General features: G+C 52.9%; 1 protein-coding gene across 4 annotated transcripts in view; it reads right to left on the bottom strand.

Moving 5' to 3' along the window:
- Window positions 1-975: 975 nt before the first annotated feature.
- RANGAP1 (Ran GTPase activating protein 1) overlaps window positions 976-15,692 on the bottom strand; it is a 34,354-nt gene continuing 19,637 nt past the window's right edge. For all 4 annotated transcript variants that reach the window (XM_066257066.1, XM_066257074.1, XM_066257083.1 and 1 more), the window contains 11 exons: window positions 15,487-15,621; window positions 13,539-13,697; window positions 12,312-12,425; window positions 11,847-11,946; window positions 11,677-11,761; window positions 9,916-10,108; window positions 7,560-7,679; window positions 4,772-4,874; window positions 3,530-3,618; window positions 3,145-3,266; window positions 976-2,003 (listed from right to left, as the gene is read on the bottom strand). In XM_066257066.1, the coding sequence (XP_066113163.1) occupies window positions 1,934-2,003; window positions 3,145-3,266; window positions 3,530-3,618; window positions 4,772-4,874; window positions 7,560-7,679; window positions 9,916-10,108; window positions 11,677-11,761; window positions 11,847-11,946; window positions 12,312-12,425; window positions 13,539-13,697; window positions 15,487-15,621 (1,290 nt within the window). In that variant the 3' untranslated portion in view covers window positions 976-1,933. The remainder of the gene's footprint in view (window positions 2,004-3,144; window positions 3,267-3,529; window positions 3,619-4,771; window positions 4,875-7,559; window positions 7,680-9,915; window positions 10,109-11,676; window positions 11,762-11,846; window positions 11,947-12,311; window positions 12,426-13,538; window positions 13,698-15,486; window positions 15,622-15,692) is intronic.

The raw sequence follows: 15,692 nt of genomic DNA, 5'->3' as shown, positions 1-15,692 counted from the left end.
TGTCAAATATCACCCATCAGAAGTCCTATTTGAATCTCAAGAATTCTTGAATCCCTAACTTTTGAAGGCTTCCCCGACTTCCCACTGTCCCCATGGTGGGACATGATTGTTGGTCTCCTACACAGGACTGGGAGCTCCCCAAAGGCAGGCTCCAGTCCCAGAGCTCAGGACAGAGCATAGCAAGGGGTGGGGACTGGAGTTGGCCAAACCTCCATATGCCTCCTGCCACATTATCTGCCTTTTATGAAGAGGAACAGGGCAAGATACCTCTGCCACCTGGGCAACAAAGAAGTCACTTGAGTGGCCCATAGTAAGAAAATGCTACCCCCTAAGAAAACTTTGGAGGAAACTCTTCATTCCTGTGGAGACACAGGCTCCTCAGGTAAGCCTGCTGTCTGGGGTACATGATGAGGAAGGTATGCTGGCTTGTCTGTCACCATATGCAGCAGCGGCAGGGAAGAATCTCAAAGGAAGTGTCCTCTATTACAGGTCCTATGGCCCAACATCCTTCAGTGGCTTTCCAGCCAGGACCAACCCTGGGAAAAAACTTTGCTAGCCAGACCCAGGGGATCCTGTGTAGACAGCAGGACCTGTGGCAAAATCTAGTGTCCAGCCCGGCCAGGTCCAAAATGGAGTGATGCAAGGACCAGTGGAGAGCTGTGGCCTAAAGATGGGGTGGAGAGTGAGATGAGGCCAGGCAGGTCCTGAGTCCCCACTCAGGACCAATGCCCAGAGAAGGAGAGCCCTCCATCCTCCCAGTTCCCACGAGCTGGTGCCCAAGACCCACTCAGCTTTCACAGGGGAGCGGGCATGCCCACATGGAGTTAAGTATCCAGGACTTGGTAGGACAGACCTGCCCCAGCTGAGGACACAAGGTTGGCATGGGGAATCCTTGGTAAGATGGACTGCTCCTCACAGACTGAGGTGGGACTCTAGGCACTCAGGCCCCGAAAAAGGTCCACTTCAGGTAAAAAGTTTCAGTTTCTACTGTTATCACACGACTTTATTTGTGAAGCTCGGGCACAGCCCGGACACAGAGCACAAAGGGGAAAGCACAGGGCATGGCGGAGCAGCTGAGGGAGGCTAGGGGCGTCGCCAGCCCCGCCCCAGGTCCTGTAAGAGCTCCCCAGATGTAGCTCAGAAGCAGTGGGCCTGCCCCTGCCCGCGACTGGAGAACAGGTTTGGGCCTGTCCAGAAGCCTCTCCAGCTTGGCCTGTAGGCCAGTCACAGACATCTCCTTAGCAGCCAGAAGACACGATGGGTCCAGAGCCAGCACCATCTGGGCACCTCCTGCTTCAGAACCCTCTCATGTCTGCCCACTGGCTTCTTATCCTGTCCACAAGGCATGGGCACCAGGGTCCTGCCCTCTGCTGACCACCCCATGGTTCTACCCATGGCAGTCTGCCTCTCATGCCAAGGGACTGGCACAGCAAGGATGGAGGGTAAGGGACTGTGGTGGTTGCAGAACCAGGACATGGGGACAGGGAAGCAGAGGCAACCGGGAGTGAGCGGTGCCCCAGGGAACAGCAGCCTAGCCACGACACAGAGGGAGGGGATAGCACAGGACAGCTATGTCCTAGGCTGTGGTGCAGCCTAGGAGGCTAAGAGAGGCAAAGTGGGTGGGAACAGCCGCGGCCTCTCCGAGGCCCAGGTCAGCAGAGCGCCCTCAGACAGAGGTGAATTTAATGGCAGAGCAGCTCGCAGCCCTTTGGCCGGGCACCAGCTCTCCCTCGCGGGCCAGGGCCAGTCCAGGAGGGAGACATTAAAAACCCAAACCCCAACAGGAAGCACACACTGGCACACACACCACACTGACACACATACTCAAGGGACCAGCACAACACACGCGACAAAGACCCTTCCTGCCTCTGGTCAGAGTCCTTCATCTGAGTCCCTTCCCATGTCACTGGTCCAAGCCGCTTCATGTCCAGGTCTACACCTTGTACAGCGTCTGCAGCAGACTGTGGCGGGCAAAGGAACAGGACTCCAGGGCGCCATTGGGCCTGTGGGGATAGAGGGGTCAGTGGGTGGCACGGGCACCTTTGGGTCCTGGGAGCTCAGGCTGCAGCAGAGGAGTGGGGACCATTTTTGAAGCTAGAAATGTGCCAAACTCCACTTTCCTTTTATTTTTTTTAAAGAAGCATTATTTTTTTAAAAACCAGCTTATTTATTGATTTTTTAGAGAGAGAGAGAAATGGGGTAGGGAGGACCAGGAAGCATCAACTCACAGTAGTTGCTTCCTGTATGTGCCTTGACCAGACAAGCCCAGGTTTCGAACCAGCGACCTCAGCATTCCAGGTCGATGTTTTATCCACTGAGCCACCACAGGTCAGGCCAGACTCCACTTTCCTAATTTTCACAATGACTTTTCAAAAGGGGTGCTCCTGCGGGTGGGGTAGCAGGGGCAATTCCTTTCTCCTCCTGGAGGGTCCTGCGGCTCGGTGTGGCACGGTCACAGTCAAGTAATAAGGAACCTGCAGGCCCCATCAGAGCCCACCAGGATGGGTAGGGAGTCCCCCTCACACTCTCTCCCAAGGCACTGGATTCATTAAGTGTGGCTGGTCAGAGCCCTTGGAGATCAAAGGTCACCTGGGACCAACAGGGCCTCAGTGAGGACCAAGGACAAGTCTCCCCACCCATCCCTGGTGAGCCTGAAGGCTCCTCATTTCTTGGCTGTGGCCAGTGCCCCATCATGCCGCAGGATCCTCCAGGACAGGGCCAAGGTTTCCAGGTCTCTGATCCCCAGGGAGGGCCTGTGGCTGTGGAAGGCCAGCATGACCAGGGCCCCAGCCTAGGCTTCTATGGGAATGGACACAGAGCTGCTCTCAGGAACATCGCCGAGTGTGAGCACAGGTCCTTGACCAGCAGTGTGATGTGGGCAAACTCCTAACTGACCTGGCTTCTTCATCTGGAAAATGGGGGTGTGACATGTCCTGTCTCTCACAGGGATAGGCTCTGTCCCTGAGTACTGTGTCCTCTGTGGGGCACAGGGGAGAAAGCTTCACAGGGGTGGTGGCCACACAAGAACAGTGAGACCCAAACATAGATGCCAAGAGCCTGGGAAGCATAAGAGCCTCTCACAAACCCGAGTGACCAGCCAAGGAAACCTCCGCTGACCACAGCAGCTGACATGGGCATACTCACTTGGTCATGAATGCCAGTAGCAGGGGAACAAGGGCCTTGGGGAAGTAGTCCTGCTGCACCATGTGGTTCAGCACCATCAAAGGGCCGTACAGGTTGGCAATGGCCTTGACCTTGTCTTCACTCTGCAAGGGGAATGCACTGAGCAGGTGAACATCAAAGTCCCCTGCAAGGCTCTAGGTCTCCACCATCCAGCCCCTGCTCAGAGAGCCCCAGGGCAAGGGCAAGCTGAGTCCCACCATGAAGACCAAGGCTGTTGAAGCACAGCAGGCCCAGGACAGTGTGGGTGACAGGCCCCAGCAGGACCTGTGAGGCGGATGGGCATGGCCAGAATACCCAATGGCACACTTCCCCCTCCCCTCCTGGCCACCATTCCTGCCAGCCACACCTTGAGCAGACCCATGTGGATGAGGAGCCTGGTGAGGAAGACGTTCGAGTTGAAGGAGGATGAGCTGAAGGCCTTCTTCATCAAGGCATCTGCAAGGGAGAAGCAGCATGGGGCAGAGTGCTTACTGCAAAAAGAATAGGCCATGGGCCAAGGGCACGCCAACAACACCATCCCAAGCTGGGCCCTGCCTCCTGCCCTCTTCAGGAGGTGAACACAGAACACAGGATGTAGGATGTGGGAAGTGGACACAGGTACCAGGCTGAGGGGACAGTTAGTATCTGGGGAAGGGTTGGATCTACCAGCTGTGACACTTCGGCCCTTCCCTGCCCTGGCCTCTCAAGTAAAACGGGCTCAGGGACCTTGCACAGCTGGGGTGGAGATCAGATGAGGTAGATTTGCCCCCTGGGGAAGGTTTCAGCCATTTTGTAGAGGTGAGGGAGAATGAATAGGGAAAAGAAGAGTGGGGCCAGGGCCTGCAGCGACATCTGTGGCCACTGGCTTCTGTGCTAAGCTGTTCTGGGAAACATTACAGATATCTTATTCTCACAAATGTCCATGGGTCTGGGATCTCAGGGAGCAGACCTGGAAACTCCCACCTGCCTTAATGCCACCCACAGCATGCCAGTCCAGAGAAAACATCAGACGTGCTTCCATTTTCTACCCTTTTCCATGTGCTGGGCCCCTCACCTGCAAGCCCTTCTTCTCTGTCTAGCAGAGCCTGGCTCACCCCAGGAGGCTCAGGCACACATTGACAAGGTGGAAGGTTAATGGAGGTAACAGAGAACAAGGTGGGGAAAGAGGAAGTCATGACAGAGTTTGAGGGAGTGGGATCAGAAATCCCAGAAAGCCTTGTGAAAGATATGGGGAAAGCAGGGGGACCTCTAGGTGGAGGGGATCACGTATACAGAGGCTCAGAGGTCGGACAAAGGCTCAGTTCTCACTGCCCTCCTCTGGGAGGAACACCTCCACAAGGGTCTTGGGGCTGTAACTAGCTAGTCTTCTTGTTGTGGATGCCACCTGGCCTGAGCTCTAACTGTATATAGCTGTACAACTTTGGAAAAGGCATTCACAAAAAACAGAAAAGAAAGCACCCACAATGACCCGACAGAGGATCAGGTGGGAGGGGCCGAAGAGCACCTCATATATTAGCACTGGAGCAGAGAGAGTTCAGTAACTAGAACTGTCACCAAGCCCTAGCACAGTGAAGAGGGAGGAGCCATCCAATACCATACCCCACGTTACCTACTGCATCCTCTACTGCCGTCCTCACTGTGGCTTCATCCTTGAACACAGAGGACACCTTCAGGAAGGCAGAGACCACCTTCTCTGGGTCAGATGTGTCAGTCTGAGGGCACAGAAGACAATGGGACAATGGCTAGTCAGCAGGGGCTGGAGCCCCAGGGTCTGACTCACAGTGGAAATGTGCTTGGGCTTTGCCACTGGCCTGGAGGCCTTGGCAAGATGTAGGCCTCTGCTAGACAAGGACAGGTCCTGCCTTGGCTCCAATTGTACCCTCAGAGCCAGGCATGGACCTGGCCCATACCGGCATGCCACGTGTAAAGAGTGAATTAAGAAACAATTATTATCCCTGTGACTCAGGAACCCCTTGTTTTTTGTTTTGTTTTTTTAATATATTTTATTTATTGATTTTACAGAGAGAGAAGGCAGGAGGAACAAGAAGCAGCAACTCACAGTTGCTTCACTTTATTTGTTCTTTGATTGCTTGTCATATGTGCCTTGACCAAGCAAGCCCAGGGTTTTGAACTGGTGACCTGTATTCCAGGTGTGTGCTCTATCCACTGCGCAACCACAGGTCAGTGAAGCCCTGCTTGTAATCTAACCTGAACACTCTAGGAAGTAGACAGCATTCCAATGCAAGGAAGCTGACCTCAACTTTCCCAATAACAGAGAAAAGTAGAAACAATGTAAATATCCTCAAATAGGGGACTGCCCACATGCTCCACCCACTCACTGGGACAAAGGGCATGAGAAGTTTTTTGTTTGTTTGTTTGTTTGTTTTGTATTTTTCTGAAGCTGGAAACGGGGAGAGACAGACAGACTCCCACATGCGCCCGACCGGGATCCACCCGGCATGCCCACCAGGGGGCGACGCTCTGCCCACCAGGGGGCGATGCTCTGCCCCTCTGGGGTGTCGCTCTGTTGCGACCAGAGCCACTCTAGCGCCTGGGGTAGAGGCCAAGGAGCCATCCCCAGTGCCTGAGCCATCTTTGCTCCAATGGAGCTTCGGCTGTGGGAGGGGAAGAGAGAGACAGAGAGGAAGGAGAGGGGGAGGGGTGGAGAAGCAGATGGGCACCTCTCCTGTGTGCCCTGGCCGGGAATCGAACCTGGGACTCCTGCACACCAGGCCGACAAGTTTTACTGACACATGAAAATGATGGATCACAGTAAAGGAAAAGGTGGGCCACAAAAAGGTTTATATCAGCCTGACCAGGTGGTGGCGCAGTGGATAGAGCGTCGGACTGGGATGAGGAAGGACCCAGGTTCGAGACCCCAAGGTCACCAGCTTGAGCGCGGGCTCATCTGGCTTGAGCAAAGAGCTCACCAGCTTGGACCCAAGGTCGCTGGCTCCAGCAGGGGGTTACTCGTTCTGCTGAAGGCCCACGGTCAAGGCACATGAGAGAAAGCAATCAATGAACAACTAAGAAGTCGCAACGAGAAACTGATGATTGATGCTTCTCATCTCTCTCCGTTCCTGTCTGTCTGTCCCTGTCTATCTCTGCCTCTGTAAAAAAAAAAAAAAAAAAAAAAAAAAAAAGGTTTATATCATACAACCTCATTTATCATGAAAAAAAGTAGATACATAAGAAAATCAGCCAAAATGCCAAGCCAGCTCAGTGGGCCCATTTTATTTATATTTCTCTCACCCTTTTTTTTTTTAAAGATTTTATTTATTTATTTATTTATTTATTTTTACAGAGACAGTGAGTCAGAGAGAGGGATAGACAGGGACAGACAGACAGGAACGGAGAGAGATTAGAAGCATCAATCATTAGTTTTTTGTTGCAACACCTTAGCTGTTCATCAATTGCTCTCTCATATGTGCCTTGACCGTGGGCCTTCAGCAGACCAAGTAACACCCTGCTGGAGCCAGTGACCTTGGGTTCAAGCTGGTGGGCTTTTGCTCAAACCAGATGAGCCTGCGCTCAAGCTGGCAACCTCGGGTCTCGAACCTGGGTCCTCTGCATCCCAGTCCAATGCTCCAACCACTGCGCCACCGCCTGGTCAGGCTCTCTCACCTTTTTTGAGCCTGTTTTCTCATCTGTACAATAAGAGAGCAGGGTCTCCACTTCCAGTTACCAAGATTGTTAAATAAAACTGTGGCCAGCCTGACCTGTGGTGGCGCAGTGGATAAAACGTCAACCTGGAAACACTGAGGTTGCCAGTTCAAAACCCTGGCTTGCCTGGTCAGGGCACATATGGGAGTTGATGCTTCCTGCTCCTCCCCTTTCTCTCTCTCTCTCTCTCTCTCTCTCTCTCTCCCCCCCCCCTTCTCTCCTCTCTAAAATGAATATATAAATTAAAAAAAAAAACAAAAAACTGTGGCCAGATTCAGAACAGTGCCTGGCAGACAGGAGCTGCTTGACAATCATCTCAGAATGAATCAGTGAAGGAATGAATGAGTGACTGAACCAACTAGCCAACCAACAAGTGAGACTAGAGCAAGAGCAGCCTCCCTGCAGTGCATGTGTGATAACCACAGGAGTCCTGGGCAGCAGGATGTTCTAGAAACAGCTGGTCCTACAGAACATGTAGAGGAATGCCTAGGGGTGTGCGCGCGTGCACGTGTGTAAAAAAACCATTCTCTAATTCCAGCCTTCTGAGGTGTGGCAGGTCTGCCTATCCCACACTCATTTACACATCTAATATATAAAAAGGAATACCTGGCAGCCCCCACTCCCATGGATAGCTCCCCTCCCACCCCCCCAGCCCTCTGTGCTCTGCTTGTCCCTGTTCTCCAGCAGCTCCAGCAGGCACGGCGCATGCAGGTTTGCAGTCAGTGTGCTCTTACCTGCTGGGCTATCAGCACAGCACTCTTGGGCCCTAGGCGCAGCAGCTTCTCTGGAGAAGGGAAAGCCAGGAAGGTGGAGATGTCTGCGGGAGGCGGGAAGGACAGCACGGGAACTGGTTCCTGAGGGATGGGTGGCACAGGTAGCACTACAATAGTCCAAAACCACTCTTCCCTCAGAACACCTGCATGATGGCTTACTAGAGTCTAGAATCCTTCCTCCCACTCACATGTAGTTCCCCAAAGGGCGGAGCCCCAGACACTGGCCCTAGCTGGCTGCCAGGACACAAACCTCTGTGGTGGGGGCAAGCCACCTCCCTAGGACTCCAAGAGCCTGGCGAGAGCACATGGGTCCTCGCCATGACAGATGATGCCCCTCAAAATGACTTGAGGCACATGGGGATTAATGTGGACCCACCAGAAACTGGAGTCTAGCTCAAATAAGCACTGCTAGTGAACACCAGAGTACCCAGAGAAAAACTAAAACCTGAGAAATGCTGAATATTTGTTGAAATGTTTCCATAAAACTGGAAAAGCTAGGCCCTGGCTGGTTGGGTCAGTGGAAAGAGCGTCAGCCTGGCATAAGGACGTCCCAGATTCAATTTCTTTTCTTTTCTTTTTTTTCATTTTTCCAAAGCTGGAAATGGGGGAAGCAGTCAGACAGACTCCCGCATGCGCCCGACCGGGATCCACCTGGCATGCCCACCAGGGGGCGATGCTCTGCCCCTCTGGGGCGTCGCTCTGCTGCATCCAGAGCCATTCTAGCACCTGAGGCAGAAGCCACAGAGCCATCCTCAGTGCCCGGGCCATCTTTGCTCCAATGGAGCCTCGGCTGCGGGAGGGGAAGAGAGAGACGGAGAGGAAGGAGAGGGGGAGGGGTGGAGAAGCAGATGGGCACCTCTCCTGTGTGCCCTGGCCAGGAATTGAACCTGGGACTCCTGCACGCCAGGCCAACGCTCCACCGCTGAGCCAACCAGCCAGGGCCCCAGGTTCAATTTCTTGACAGGGCACACAGGAGAACTACCACCTGCTTCTCTGCCTTCTCTCTCCCCCTTCTCTATTTCTCTTCCCCTCCCAGCCAGTGGCTTGGTTGGTTCAAGTGTTGGCTCTAGATGGGAGCTGCCAGGTGGATCCCAGTTGGGTTTCATGCAGGAGTCTATTTCACTATTTTCCCTCCTCTCACTTAAAAAAAATAAGTAAATAAAACTGGAAAAGCTAAATCAACAAGAGTTGGAGGGGTATCCTCATCCAACCTAAAGTTCTCCAAAAGTTTGATCTAGGAACCTATGAAGGAACAAGAATCAATGAAAAGGACATGACAGTCTGATTTCCTTCCCTCCTGGGCAGGGAAGGGGCACCAAGTGCCTAAGCTGGGTCATCGTCCTAGCCAGTCTATGGGATGGGGGGCTGTCTCTACAAGATAATCTACTGATGGGAAAAAGAATTTTTACTCACGCTTATTTTCTTTTATTCTTTTAAAATACTTATGTATGTCTTATACATAACAGTATTATACATTATAATTCCTAAGTAACCACATCTATACGGAAGTCAATACAAACAAAGCAAAAACAGTTTGCAGTCGCTGTATTTATATAGATTTCACCTCTATCATGTGGCCTCGTGAGAATGTCTCAGGATTTCTTTTTTTATTGAGAGGTGGAGAGACAGAGAGACAGACTTTCACATGCACCCTGACCAGGATCCACTCAGCAAGCCCCTCTGGGGCAATGCTCTGCCCATGTTGAGCCATTGCTCAGCAATTCAGCTATTTTAGTGCCTGAGGTGAGGCCATGGTGCCATCCTCAGCACCCAGGGCCAACCTGCTCGAATGAGCCATGGCTGTGGAAGGGGGAGAGGGGTGGAGAAGCAGATGGCCACTTTAGTGTGCCCTGACTGGGAATCGAACCCAGGACTTCCACACACCGGGCCAACACTCTACCTCTGAGCCAACTGGCCAAGACCAGTCTCAGGATTTCATGGTCAGGGGACCCAGGCTCTGACCCTGGCAAATAACAAGAAACTTACTCCGCCTGACCAGGCGGTGGCACAGTGGATAGAGTGTCGGACTGGGATGCAGAGGACCCAGGTTCAAAACCCCAAGGTCACCAGCTTGAGCGCTGGCTCATCTGGTTTGAGCAAGGATCACCAGCTTGAGCCCAAGGTCGCTGGCTTGAGCAAGGGGTCATTCGCTCTGCTGTAGCTCCCAGTCAAGGCACATAAGAGAACACAATCAATGAACGACTAAGGTGCCGGAACACAGAACTGATGCTTCTCTCTCCCTTCCTGTCTGTCTGTCCCTATCTGTCCCTCTCTCTGTCTCTGTCAGACACACACACACACACACACACAAACTTACCCCACTGTTAGGGTTCAGAATCTTCCTTGACGGTGTGGATGACTCCTCTCCTTGCCCTTCCTGCTGTGGCTCTTCTTCCTCCTCCTCTTCCTCTTCCTCCTCCTCATCTTCCTCTTCATCTTCCTCCTCCTCCTCCTCTTCTTCTTCCTCGTCCTCCTCATCCTCGTCCTCCTCATCTTCACCCTCATCATCACTGCAGAGTAGAGTTGGCTAAAGCAGATCCTCCCTGCCCAGTGGCCCATGTTGGCTCCAAGGCCTGGCTTTGTGAGCCCACAGACCCCAAATGGGCAGCTGCCCCATGGTGGAGTAAGTGGGGTCACCAGGGAGCCTGTCACTCATGTCTCCTCACCTACGGAAGCCCATGCTGAGAACAAGAACTCCTCCCTGTCAAAAAAGAGCCCCCAGGTCCAGTAGAGGTACATAGAAAAGGAAGAGAACTGCCACGGGGGACCAGGGTCTGGTAGGAATATGCTCAGGCTGAGATGCCCAGGACTGTGCCACCAATATCTTGCTGCCCATAGGAAGCTACAGATGAGTGGGAGGGGCCTGCCCACTGAAAAAAGCTATTCTATTTCCCCTGGACCCTGAACCTCTTGAGTCTATCTTCGAGTCCCCAGTTCCTAGCAGCAGCATAGGCTCTGGTCTTTATTCAGATCTGACCACTGAATAAAGCCAACTTTGAGATTAAACAGAGGGAGATGGGTGCTATCTATTGAAGGAGACAGACATGTCTCCTTCACCTGCCCCACCCCCACCCCCACCTCCAGTGGGCTCTGCAAACCCAGGAACTTCACCATCCTGCATCCATCCCTTCCTTTCTAGGGTCAGTCTCTGAGACTGATTTTTTTTTAACTTTACTTATTCATTTTAGAGAGAAGAGAGAGAGAGAGAGAGAGAAGGGAGGAGCAGAAAGCATCAACTCCCATATGTGCCTTGACCAGGCAAGCCCAGGGGTTTGAACCAGCGACCTCAGCGTTCCAGGTCGAAGCTTAATCCACTGCGCCACCACAGGTCAGGCTCTGAGACTGATTTTAACAATTCTGAGCCTACCCCCATTGCTATCTGGCCTCACTGCTAGCTACCCTGCCTTACCCATCAGCATCAGATCAGCCACCATCCCTTCAGGGCGCTCCCCAACTCACCCTCTCTAAAGGGGACCATCCCCCAGTCCTTTCTTTCCCTCTGCTGAACATATAATAATCTAATTATTCTTGACCCCTTGCCCCATAAAAATGTCAGCAACCTTCGCTGCTTTATTCTTATATCCCCAAAGCCTAGCACAGCACCTGGCACATAACCGTTTCTTAAATGAATAAAACAGGCCCTGGCCGGTTGGCTCAGCGGTAGAGCGTCGGCCTAGCGTGCGGAGGACCCGGGTTTGATTCCCGGCCAGGGCACACAGGAGAAGCACCCATTTGCTTCTCCACCCCTCCGCCGCGCTTTCCTCTCTGTCTCTCTCTTCCCCTCCCGCAGCCAAGGCTCCATTGGAGCAAAGATGGCCCGGGCGCTGGGGATGGCTCTGTGGCCTCTGCCTCAGGCGCTAGAGTGGCTCTGGTCGCAACATGGCGACGCCCAGGATGGGCAGAGCATCGCCCCCTGGTGGGCAGAGCGTCGCCCCTGGTGGGCGTGCCGGGTGGATCCCGGTCGGGCGCATGCGGGAGTCTGTCAGACTGTCTCTCCCTGTTTCCAGCTTCAGAAAAATGAAAAAAAAAAAAAAAATGAATAAAACAAATGCGTCACTGACCACCCAGAGGGCCCTACCTGAGGGATGCCAGCACCTTGGCCATGTTGAAGCCATCCAGCACCTCCTGGAGCTGCTCACAGCCTTCTTCTCCCAGGGTGTTGCCTGCTCACGGGGGAAGGAATAGAGGGTCAAAATGGGCACTGGGCCCACCCAGCAGGCCTGTGCTAAGGTTACCGCCCCTAGTTACCATTGAGGTCCAGTTTCTCCAGCTCGGCCTTATCTGCCACGGCCTCAGCTACAGCCAGGGCAGCATCTCTCTTGATTTCACAAAATGACAAGTTCAGCTCCTAAAAATAAGAGAAAAGGACAGTGGCAGGCAAGAACGTGGGCCAGGAGATCCAGTCCTACTTTGAAGCCTCTGCTTCCCAAGGGAAGGGAAGCAGACTCTTCCTCCAGCTGGATAGCTGGTACCAAGAAAGAAAAGTCCTTTTACCCAGAGCTGTGCCAGATATTTAGTATGTGTACTTAACATTCTACTATGATGGCCTTCACCACTCTCCTCCCCCATTCTAAAAATGAAGAAACTGGCTCAGCAAGGTGAAAGGATGAGGGAGGTGTGGAAGAACCCAGGCCCATGTGCCTTGGCAGGCCAGATGCTGTGCTCTCCCCTATCCCCCACCAAGTGTGGGGGAACCTCAACCCCAGAGGGCACCTTCAGCTTGGGCAGGCCTCCACGAACAGCGTCTGCAATGGCCACAGCACCCTTGGAGCGCACCAGGCAGTCCCCAAAGTTGATTACTTCCACCTGCCGCAAGGTCTTCAAGGTCTGCAAGGAGAAAGGGAGGGCCAGGGTGAGGGGCAAGCCTCACCCCAGTCCCCCGTGTGCCAATGTCATACCCCGTAGCAGTTGTGAAACCCTGTTCTCTTCTGTACCCATTCTGGTCTTCTGGTCCCCTCAGCTCTTCTCATCATCTCCCTATTGGCCTCCTGGCCTCTAGCTAACCCCCCTCCCTATTCCCATGCTACAGTCAAAACCCTTTTCCTGAAGCACAAATCTGACTACACTACATTCCTGCTTAAAACCCTCCGTAGCTCCCTATTACTTACAAGAAAAAGTCTCAAGGACTTAGCAAGGCTGCAAGGTCTTGCCTCCCTCTCTTCATCTCCTCCAGCCTTAAATACTTTGAGCCCCAGTCATTTCAAACCAGGACCAATTGAGCAAGGCTCTCTACCTTTTCTGGGCCTTCCTACCTGCCGCTGATCCCTATGCCTAAACAACTCTTCCACACTCTTTGTCCAGAAAGAGTCCACTGGCCAAAATGTAACCTCTTCCAGGAAGCCTGCCTCAAGTCTGAACTGAACTTCCTGTGTGCTCCTGAACACTCGCATACATCTCTGCTAACGCCAACAGCAGCAGGACTAGTCTTCCACGGGGTTGTGGAGTCTGTGAGGCTGGTGGAGCCCTACATGCAGATGCCTCAACACCCAGCCAGCCACCATGTTCACTGCCAGGCACTGTCACCAAGCAGCCACTCTCTTCCTTCCTTGAACCAGGGCTTTTTGAAGGCTGAGTCTTTGACTCAACTCTGTGTGGTCTGTGATTGGCACAGGGGCTCAACAAACAGAACCAATGAAGGAAACTATTAGGTTAGAGCAGCCTTAAGTGCAGCCTCTAAGAACAAAACCAGCACCAACTGCTTGGTCACATGGAAGCAGCTCAGGAGGAAGGCAGTACCGACCCTCAAAGCTGCCCAAGATGGGCAAGCAAGCTCCTGACAAGCGCCTCATTCTGGGCATGTTTACCCAGCTGGACCCCTGAGGTACACACCAGATAGGCAGGGAGGGGGGCAGCAAAACTACCTGCTGACGGGTTCCTTACAAAGGCAGCACCCAGACCCTGTTACTGGGGCCCAACCTGGCCCTGCTGAACCCACCTCACCTTGGCCATGGCCACAGCGCCCTTCTCAGTGAAGGTGTTGTCATTCAGGTTGATGACCCGCAGCAGGGGGTTGATGGCAAAAGCCTGGGCCAGGGCAGTGATGCCAGGGTGATTGATCCCATTCTGTGGCATGTGGACCTCCTCCAGAGTCCCAATGATCTGTGAGGGGCAGGAGAAAGAAGGCAAAGAAGTGGACCCGTGAGTACCAGGTACAGGCCCAGGACAGTGACATCCAGCAGGCAGGAGGGCCGCACTGCACATAGAAATGGGTAAGGGCTAGCCCTGGCCGGTTGGCTCAGTGGTAGAGCGTCGGCCTGGCGTGCAGGAGTCCCAGGTTCGATTCCCAGCCAGGGCACACAGGAGAAGCACCCATCTGCTTCTCCACCCCTCCCCCTCTCCTTCCTCTCTGTCTCTCTCTTCCCCTCCCGCAGCCAAGGCTCCATTGGAGCAAAGATGGCCCGGGTGCTGGGGATGGCTCCTTGGCCTCTGCCCCAGGAGCTAGAGTGGCTCTGGTCAAGGCAGAGCGACGCCCCAGAGGGGCAGAGCATCGCCCCCTGGTGGGCAGAGCGTCACCCCCTGGTGGGCGTGCCCGGTGGATCCCAGTCGGGCACATGCGGGAGTCTGTCTATCTCTCCCCGTTTCTAGCTTCGGAAAAATACAAAAAAAAAAAAAAAGAAATGGGTAAGGGCTGCTGTCAGCACAAGCAGGGGCTTGTCTGTGAATATTCAGGGGAGATTAGATCTCAAAGCATGCTTTTGGACATGGCTGCATCTGAGCCTCTCCACAACCTCAAGAGGGAGATCTACCCGAGATTAATATCTCTACTAAACGGAGAAGGCTGAGGATTAGAGAGGCTGTGACTTAACTACGGTCACACAGCTTGAACACAAGTTTCTTAGTCAGATTCCTCCACACTGTGGAGGCCTTGGGCTCTGGTGCGGTACTCAGCATGGCCCTTCTCTGCATAATGCATCTCCTCCACGTAGCCTTCCTTTTCCCGGGGTCCTCCTGCCCTACTTATAAATTATGACTGGCATCCTATATGCCATGACATTTTGGGGCCCTTTTGTATCCCAACCTTTTGACACTTCATTCTTCTTGACTGGAACACTCCATCTCCTTATTTGTTGTCATTTTCTTGATAGGCTGACTACTATGCATTCTACAGGTCTCATCTGGATGTCTTCCACTGCTCCATGGGACTGAGGACAGGCCTGGCATAACTCTGTGTCTAGGCACCTTTTGTTGTCCCTGGGTGCTCAGCATGGGGGGGTTCACACATAAAACACAGGCCAACCAAGGCACTTAGCGGTCAGGGCTTCTTAACATTTTCTGTGCTATGGGCCCTTCAAACAGTCTGGTAATGCCCCTGACTCCCTCAGAATAATGTTTTTAAATTTTAAGCTAAATTATATAGGATAACAAAATAAATAAATTTGACTAGAAGACAGTTATAAAGTGATATTCAGAAAAACTCCCCAAATGTGTGCTGTAGCAATACTTGTGCTTAAAAAGGCACCGAGTAACATGACCTAAGGTTAAAAAAAAAAAAAAAAAAAAAAGACCCAGGAGCAAGTCTGTAACCTTGATGAATAAAAAACAAAGATTTCTATATATTTGTAACAACTATAATTTGGCATGAAACATCTGCGATTTCTATTGGTAACAAAGTCACAGACATTTCTGAAGTCTGCATTCACAACTGAAGTAATACCATATTTTGGCTGTGTCACCTCAAAGCAGCCCCATCATCTCCTCAGAGCACACTTCAGGAGCCACTGCCACCTCGCCTGCGTAGGGATCTGGCAACTTTCAGACACACACAGCAGGAATTCGCCCCAACACAGGACGAACCAGCAGAATCAGAGTGGGAAAGTGGCTTGCCCTGGGTCTCTCAGCCAAGTTCCAGAGCTGGGACACACTCCTAGTAAAGGCAGAAACCACTCACCCCAAAAGCTTCTGCCAAGGCAGTGGCTCCGTCATTCTCTAGACGGTTCCTGCCAGCCACGAAGACCTGCAGGGCCAGCGGCTTGCCCTGAGCACTGGATTTTCGGTGACACTCAGTCAGAGCTGCTGCCAGGATCTGTGGGGAAAAAGGCAAGGAGCCCAGGCCTAAGCAAGAGGTCCTTCTCCCAGCAGGTCAGCCACGCCATT

This window comes from Saccopteryx bilineata, chromosome 1 (genome assembly GCF_036850765.1).
Source record: "Saccopteryx bilineata isolate mSacBil1 chromosome 1, mSacBil1_pri_phased_curated, whole genome shotgun sequence".
NCBI lineage: Eukaryota > Metazoa > Chordata > Mammalia > Chiroptera > Emballonuridae > Saccopteryx > Saccopteryx bilineata.
Note: the sequence above shows the minus strand (reverse complement) of the source record. Positions and strands in the feature narration are given on the sequence as shown.